General features: G+C 42.3%; 1 protein-coding gene across 11 annotated transcripts in view; it reads right to left on the minus strand.

Annotated features, from left to right (window-relative positions):
• ZFAT (zinc finger and AT-hook domain containing) overlaps window positions 1-9,164 on the minus strand; it is a 113,867-nt gene that overhangs the window by 65,386 nt on the left and 39,317 nt on the right. The window contains exon 1 of one of the 11 annotated variants that reach the window (XM_021542388.3): window positions 8,881-9,103. The exons of 9 other annotated variants lie outside the window; for them this stretch is intronic. In XM_021542388.3, coding sequence (XP_021398063.2) covers window positions 8,881-8,899 — 19 coding nt within the window. In that variant the 5' untranslated portion in view covers window positions 8,900-9,103. Of the gene's footprint in view, window positions 1-5,836; window positions 8,703-8,880; window positions 9,104-9,164 lie in introns of those variants that run through there. One more of the 11 variants, XM_085572584.1, reaches the window with a different exon arrangement.

Consider the following 9,164-nt stretch of genomic DNA (forward strand, 5'->3'; position numbering starts at 1 on the left):
TAGATCCTCATAGGGCAGATAATTTCTTCTGGCTAAAATCTTAGAAATGTTTTAACAGGACACAAAAGGAAGAAGAACAATTTAAGACCTTTTTCCCCTTCCAGCCTTAAACATCATTTTAATTTTATATATTTTCAAACACATGGTAAAATTATATGTAAGACATGATGTCCTTATTGAGTTCCATGAAAAGTTCTTGTTGATTTAAGAAAAATGAACAAACAAAACAAAAAAACAAACTAAAAACCTTCAAAGCAGCAGAAGCAAATGAAGAATGCCATTAAAATGTCAATTTGACACAACTTTTTAGATAAATCTTTATGTTTTTTTTTTAATTCACAGGTACTTGACGTGTGATATGAAAGCAAAGCGTCAAGAAAGTAAATAAAAATAAAGAAGGACTAATATAATCCCAGATTTTAAAAAGCCAGAGATTTTAGCCAGAGAAATTCAGAGGATTACTGTTTTCTAACACTGCAGTCTTTTAGTTTAATAATTGATTTCTGAAGAGTCCCTACTCCCTTTGGGGTAATATGAAACAAAAAAACAACCAGTAACCAATTTTAACAGCACAGCTGTTCTCCAGCTACATGTATGAAGCTCTGGTCCAGAGCCCGGTTGCAATTGCTGCTCTCCCTGCACCTCCCTATAGAAAATTAGGGACATAAACCCACTGAAACCAAACTGGAACAAGCAGCATTTCTGAGGTACAAGCCAAACCAGAGATCACTGGGTAAGTACAGAAATAAAGTGATAGTTTGTGAATTTTGGGATGAATCTGGGCGTATGAGAACATGGAAGCTGTATTTTGGGACCTATTTTTAAAACAAACCTAAGCACTCACCTATTGAAACTTATTCTACCTCTTTCATGGCACACTAATTATATAGTTCACCCCACTCAAAAAAAAAATCTTTATTTAAGGTGTCCTGAAAGTTAAGAGTAGCAGAGGTGTCTCTTTTACAGGTATTTGCTCTTGAAACATAACAAAAGCATGGCTCAAAACCAACAGGCAGGTTATGCCTTCATCTCTTCCACAGTATCTCTGAAAAAACAGCTCCAATACCGCTCCTGTTGTTCGAAATATTCCCTTATTACACACAAGCAGCTGTGTAAGTGTATGGTACAATCAACATGTTCTTAGGAGCTCAGCTGGGCTCCTTCTCAGGCATTCTGCTGTCTTGAGCACACAGATATTTCTGTTTTGATTGCAGTATGTTGAAATGGTCCTTTGAACTAATTCTGCTCTAGTTAGCATTATTGTTTTTTGTTATTTTTTTTACAGAGCATGAAGCCTGTTATTGACCCAGCAAATAACAACTCTGCTCTTTGAATGTAAATGCAAAATAAAACCTACGAACATTTACCTAAACATTTAACCAATTGAAATCTCACGATTTAGCTGACATTTCTGCTTTGAAATTTTATTTGCCTCTGTATCTGCTTCCTGACCTGCTGGCTGTTTACCCTAGAAGTTCTGGCTCAGTGTTTTTCTCTTGTCTCCACGTTGAACAACTGCAATCAGTATTTACACACCACTATATCTCACTCCTCCCAGTGAGGACTTGGGGAGGGGCAGAAGAGCAAGGAGAGCGCCCAGAAGCCTCTGTGGGTGTTAGAAGTGTTTGATTAGCAAGGCCACCCAAAACCAGAAGAGAACTGCCCAGGTGGCAGAGCACTGAGAGTGCCAGTGAAGGTGCAGGAAGCACCAGGAGAACACACAGAAGATGCACAAGCTTTACTCAGAGGCAAGATGGAAACCAGAGTAATAAAATTATTTTAGGTAGAATGACTGGAAAAGGAGGGCAGAGAGCAGAGGATAAACTCTGCTGATCACCAGACTAAGCAAGTATGGAATAAGCAAACAATAATTGATTACGCAGTTGCTAATTAGGCAGTGTAGCAATAAAGCAATGAATTATAGTCAATTAAGTGTAAAAATCAAATAAGGAGTAAGTTAATTAACTATGCATAGAATCAATGACTAATTAGTGAATAATTAATTATGTAGGAAATCAACTGAACAATTAATTAGGCAGCAATTAAATATGCAGAGAAAGAAAAGAACAGTAATCAAGTATGCAGGTACACAAATGTCAGGAAATTCAGCCAAAACCAATCTGGGATGTTCTGTTCACTAAACACGTTTGTGGTAATTCATTATCTTCAACTTGCCCCTATAAGCTGTGCTAAATATACACTGAAATAAATAATACCAATAATTTTCTTCTTAATTGACTATGTGGAAAATTGAGCTATAACTTAAGCAAAGCCTTTTTTTTCTAATTCTTCCAAAACCCTCAGCATATTGCTTAATTAGTAGGGTTTTTTTCCTTCACACTGAGCATAGCTACAGCAAAGGGAGTTTAACAAATGGATTTCTAAAAACAAAGAGCAAGCTGCAGACTAGGAAGCAGATTCCCTGCTTCCCAATCCCCTTCACAAAGCATAAACCTGTATCTGTCCTCTTTGGCTTTCAAATTGTAGTGGGGAATGGGAAAGGGGCAAGAAAGCAGCACTTCTCTTGGAAAGATCACTGAAATTAACAGTACTTAAGGGAATCAAGGAATATATTATTGTCATATATACTTTTAACCAGTATATGACAAAACTAGTGCAAAGTCAATTTTAACTAACCAAAAACTTTAATTTTGCATAAAAGGAAATCTCAGTATTGGGTATTGTTTTGTTTTAACAATTACTTTCACAAGACACACAGGACAAGGACACAAACATGTATTTATATTTGTTTTATTTATATTTATGTGTACCCTAAATCATTCTAATGCATCCAAAACTTTTCACATTTCCTTTCAAAGCAAGCAAGAGTTAACAACTTCTGTAAGTGCCTTTAATGTTCTGTAGCTGTTAAAAGGAATTAGAACTCCACAATTAAATAAAAAAATAAAGTCACTGAGTATTTGTTGGCCTGTGTAAAAAGTTGATCAATAATTATGCATCTGGTCAACCTTCCTAAAATATGCAGCAATTAAGTTCAGAATATGAATAATAACTTATTTCTTTCTAAACTTACTACAGAGCTGAAACAAACTTTGTTGCCTCATCACAATCAAATTCTTAACAGGAACTTTCTGCAATTAAAAATCTTATTCATCAGAGTAGGACTTGGTCTTGTTGGGCTTTTTGTTTTAGTTTTTTTTTTTTCTCTGTTGTTTCTGTACAGATATCAAGTACAATAAAAAGTGGAAAAAGTGGGCACAGCAATTCCAATCAAATTATTTGTTCTGTAAAAGAACTTTTCACACACAAATGTTGAACATGTAAGATATTCAAGTGTCTAAGAATAATAAACAAGACTTTTTCTGTTCAGGTTGAAGCAATGAAATGTGAGGTAGCAGTTAATATGAAAGCAGCATGTAAACAGCCAATTACTTTTGTTTAAGACAAGCAGCACAACTTCTTAGTAATTAGGCTTTAATTAGCCTTATGCAGAGTTGTTAAATGTCAGGTCAGGATAGGATGCCAAGATTAAATGTTTAGACACCATTAATGACTGCTTCACCCAGCAAGCAGACAGGGAAACACATGAGGAGAAACAGTTCTTAACTTTATCAGAAGTAAAACACAAGACCCTTTTCAAAGTGACATTATTTGAGAGTTACTCTATAACCATGATTAAAGTACTACTCAAAAGCCCTCTTAAAAGAGTGATAAAGAACCAAATGTTTATGCTTCACTTCAACAATGCAAAGTATATGAAGATAAAAAGCATCTTTAACAAAACAAACCACAAAAAAGACTACAAAGTTCCAAGAGAAGTTAAATCCTTGAAAGCAGCATGAAGGCTATTTAAAAGCATCATATTTGATGCTAATCATCAAAGAAGGTTTTAGAAACGGGAACAAGAAATCTAGCACAGCTAAATAGCAGTGAAATGAACTTTCAATAGAAGAAAACATTTTCATAGATGTTTCATCAAATGAGGAAAGCAAAAGAAGATTTAAACTGTGTCAAATTTAAGGTAAAAAAAACAGTTAGGCAGGTCACTAAGGGTAATTTTAGTAACTTAAAAAATAAAAATCAGAATGCAGCAAGATTTTAAAAACATCTCAACAGTAACAGGCCTGCCCAAGAGCCTGTGCAATATAAAGCAATCTGTATAGGAAAAAGACCCTTCAAAGAAGGTGAGCCCATTTCAAAATAAATTTTTCGATTTGCTGTCATTTTATAATGGTCTGGAGAAGTTTTCTGTGAAAGATATCTCAATTATAGCAAACACTTTAAAGACAGCCTCAAAACAAGGCTAGAAACTGCACTGCTCAGAAATAAAACCTCAGAGCTAAACCAGACAGACCTATAAAAGAGATGGTCCTAGAATACAAAGACCTATTGAAAAACAGAAAAGATCCATATTTGGCTTACATCTTTGGATATTGTTCCTCTATTAAAATAATAATAATCATAATCAACAGCCTTAAAAGGTACAGAAATAAGGAAGATCAATAACAAACACAGCATACATGAGGAGTTAAATAAATCAGATTTTTTTTTTTTTTGGCTTGGAAAGATATAACTGAGGACCAGAGAAAAGGCAAAGTGTAAAATGAAGAACTACAAAACCAGATGTCATGAAGGACATGACCCCTCTGAAATTACTGCCTGCTTTGCAGCTGATCTCTCCCTGCTGCTGCAACTCCAAGGTGGGTACACATCCACTTGGTGTCCAGAATTCTTAGAAGCTGACCAGGAAGCACCAAGTTGATACAGACTGGCTGGGGCTCAGCAAAGCCTATAAAAAGGTCCAAGTCCGTATTCTGGACAAGTATCACTGTGTGCTTGTCCCATTCTTACTCTTCTCTATTTATACATCCATTGTGTGCTGTTAGGCACATGAAATGTCAGGAGCGAAACAAAATTAAGATCCAAATCATTCAATACTCTCTGACATTATATTTTGCACATTGCAATAAGATCACTTCATAATCTATGCTGCAGCATGATGCCACATTGGAGGTATTTGGGCTTAGCTCAGGTGTGTCAATCACTCCTCCTTTTGCCACCCTGACCCCCGCTGGGCACTGCCTGTCACTCCTGGAATGCCAGAAGGGCGTTGAGTGATTGGGCAGATTCAAAAGATGCCCTCTACCCCCAGGGGGCATTGGGCCATCCAGGTGTCCTTTGTCCCTTGAGACTTCCTCTCCTGTACCTGGTTGGTGGCTCCCTACCCCTTCCCCTGTCCCCTCCCCCAGGTAAAAGAGAGGGGAACCACGTAATCTGGGAGTTCTGACGGAGCAGTGATAGGATTCAGAGCTCTGCTTGGAGCTGCTGCTAGATTCAGAGGCCTGCGGGCCAGAATACAAACTCTGGATAAAGCCCTCCATGAGAACCAACTCCTTTCCTTCACCATAGCCTTAAAAGCCTCTCTGGCAGAGGAAAATCTCTGAGGGAGCAGACCCTCTGTGAGGGAAGCTCCATCCCACCACCACTGGAGCTCCGGCTGGCCTGGACTTGTCTCCACGTGCTCAGCTGCAACACCCAGCTAGCCAAAAGTGTCTCTGGGGTGCAACACCACAGTGGCACCTACTTGGTCAGCAGCAGGGCCACACAAGCCAAGGCACGTCCCGTTCTCAATATTGGTAATACCAATATATGTAGACTTTAACATAGTTCAATTGTTCCAAAGAGCATCCTTCCCATGTCTGGGGCCCCAGGGGTGGGCACAGCACTGCAGCTGGGGTCTCACTGAAGCAATACGTGGGATAAATAAATAGACTCCACAGCCTGGGGTAGTTATGGAGTGGGTACGTATTGCCAGCGCTCAGCACAAGTGAGATCACTCTCCAAGACTTGTGCACTGAGCCTTAGTCTGACCCACCTTTATTCCCAAAGGTGTTCCATACGCAGTACATTACACAATTTTTCTGTGCATATTCAAGCCCTGGCCCCTGTCCTTGCCTGTCATGCTAAGTAAGTCCACGGCCTTCTAGGCATGCATGGTTTGCTGTGGTAGTCCCGTGGGGGTCTCTGGTGGTCTCTTGGGGCTGAAGATCGTGGTCTTCCTCATGGTTGAACTCTTGAACTCTTCCTCTCTGCATGCGTGCTTTCGGTCTTCTGGTGCTTATCTGAGTACCGTCTGTCAGTCTCTGTAGGCTTAGGGGCAGAGGAGCCTCTTGATCCGTGTTCTTTGTATCTTTGGTCCTTTTTGGTGTTGTTCTTTATAAAAGCTTCAGAAATTTGCATTTTCTTATGCCCTTTTGTACCTTGGCAGAGGTTTCTTAAGTAAAAGGTTAAGATTCAACATATAACTCTACAAGCTAGAATATAAATGCTTAATTCATTTTGTTAAGTGACCTCCAAAAATCTGTTTCATTACCAGGGCAGAGCAGTAGGGCAGAATCCTCTCCCTCCACCTGCTCTGGATGCAGCCCAGCACACGTTTGGTTTCTGGGCTGCCAGAGCACATTGCTGGGTCATGTCCAGCCTCTCACCCACCAACACCCCAAGTCCTCGTCAGGGCTGCTCCAGTCCTGTCCCGGCCCAGGCTGTGTTTGTGCTCGGGCTTGCCCTGACCCAGGTGCAGGACCTGGAACTTGGCACTGCTGAGCTCCATGAGCTTCACCCAGCCCCACCTGTGGCACTCTCACCTAACCCAAACTCACTGTATTTAACCTGTCTGATACTGTATTTGTGAAAAGAAACTTGCATTTGAAAATGCTGGAGTTTAACTGACGATGGCAAATAAAAGCACATGTATTTTTCTGTATTATACACACCATCTTCATAAATGCTCCTGGAAAAAAGTTAAATAAAGTTCTTTAAAAGAAGACAACTGTCTACACAGACTTTTGTTGGCTAAAATATGTAAAATTCCTTACTTGGATATAACATGGATTTAATAGGATATTCAAATAATTATGAAATTTTTCTCAGTTTAGAATAATCACTTGATCCAACACAGAAAAATAATAGCTTTTCCATCATTAAGGGGAAAAAAAAAAAAGCCATAGTAGGTACATTTTATAGCAAGACATTTTTATTTTCATGTGCTAAGATCTCCCTCATGTGGCTAAACACAACACTGCTTAAGGTTCCACTAAAATACACTAATGCATAATATCAAAATGTGTAAGGTGCTCTACCAGAAACCAAAACCACTCAGAAGCCCTCAAAGTAGAAGCACAAACTACTTAATCAGTCATCAACTTCAAGATGCAACACTGAACCAGATTTTTGGAAGCAGCCATAAGGAAAAACATCTGAGGTCAGATACACCTCAGCAGTAGCAAAATCAAAAATACTGTGCACTCATGAGAGTTCTGGGTTCAACCACACTCAGAACACTCTTTATTAAGATAAATGCACTTGAATAAATATTAATTTATTAGTAGCACTACTAGTAGAAGAATTATTTCTCACTGAAAGTTGGATCCCAGGATATAAAGCAGTCCTTAAATGTTTTAACAATAATCCATAAGTAACATAGCACCTGTTAGATACTCTGCTACTCACTTATTCTCCTGATAGTGCAATTTTCCTTGGCATAAAATCCCATTTCATAGAATCACAGAATAGATAGGGTTGGAAGGCACCTCTGGAGACCATCTAGTCCAACCCTCCCACCAAAGCTGGATCACCTAGACCAGTGACACAGGAATGCATCCAGGTGGGTTTTTAATGTCTCCAGAAAAGGAGACTCCACCACCTCGCTGGGCACAACCTGTTGCAGCACCATCCTCAACATAAAGAGGTTCTTCTTCATGTTGCAGTTGAACTTTCTGAGTTTTAGAGTATGGCTATTACTCCTTAGTGGTGGTTTGAGCTGTAAACTATCCATCAGTACTTCATAAGAGAGGTAGAAGTAACTCAGGATTCTAAAAATTAAGAAGTCAACTTGGGGAATGACAACCAGAAGCCAAATTTGAGTATACAGGGTAATTAACAGGCATTAAATTGTTGCAGCATCACTTCACAAACTTGTACTGCAGCAGCACATAAGGATTGTGAAATGCAGAAAGCACATACACAGCACTCCTCGGGCTGCCACCTCTGAGTAACTTTATTCACTGCTCGAATGAAAGCCAGGCCAATACAAGGCACACCAAGGCCTGAGACGATACCGCAGTGAAAACATCTTTAACACATCCTAAACATCTGCCTTCTGCTGAGCTGCGGGGACCTTGAGCTGTTAACACTGTTTATCTAGAGTGACTGCCAGAGGAGCTCACCAGTGTTTCAAACCCAGGTGAGCACAGAATCACGGAATCAGAGCATGGAAAGGGGTTGGAACACACCTTAAGGATCATCCAGTCCAACCTCCCTGCCATGGCCAAGGACACCTCCCACCAGAACAGGTTGCCCAAAGCTTTATCCAGCCTGGCTCTGAACACTGCCAGGCTTGGGGCAGCTACAACTTTCCTTGGCACCCTGTTACAGTGTCTCACTACACTCAGAGTAAAGAACTTCTTCCTAATATCCAGACTAAAATTCCCCTGTTTCAGTTGGTACCCATTACTCCTTGTCCTATCGCTACAGTTCCAGAGGAAGAGCCCCTCTCCAGCTTCCCTGCAGGCCCCCTCACATCCTGTAAGGGTCTCCACGCTCCAACTCGGCACCAGCAGCAGCTCCAGCTGCTCCTTCCCGGCTCTTCCTCACTCGCTGCTGAGCGGCAGCTTCAGGACGGGCGGACGGGCACTGCAGCACTCCCGGCTCGGGCTGCCCGAGCCCTCCGGCAGCTCCCGGAGCCGCCCGGCCCCGCAGCCCCCCGGCCCGAGCAGCGCGGGGCGCCGGCCGCCGCGCTGGGAACTACTTGTCGTGCGGAAGGAGCGGCAACAGCGCCGCAACAGCGCCGCGCCGGAACCGCTTCCCCGCCCGCCGCGCGGGGATCCCTGCGCGCTCCCCCGCCCGCCCGGCCCCGCTCACCTGCAGCCGCCGCCTCCATGGCCGCGGGGGCTCGGCGGGACAGCGCGCCGGGGCCCGAGCGCGGCCCGCTTGGAACACAGAGTGAGGGAAAAGGGGGGGAAAAAAAACCAACACCACCGAAAACAGGGTCCCCGTGCGGCGCCTTATGGCGAATCTGCCGCGGCCGACACGGCAGTGGCGGCTCGGCTCGGCGGGGCGGGGCGGGGCGGCGCCTGCGCAGTCGCGGCCGCGCGGGGCCGCGGCCCCTGAGGCGCCGCCCGCGGGCTGAGGGCGGCGGGAGCGGG

The sequence above is a fragment of the Lonchura striata genome, chromosome 2 (assembly GCF_050655825.1).
Source record: "Lonchura striata isolate lonStrDom1 chromosome 2, ASM5065582v1, whole genome shotgun sequence".
Taxonomy (NCBI): Eukaryota; Metazoa; Chordata; class Aves; order Passeriformes; family Estrildidae; genus Lonchura; species Lonchura striata.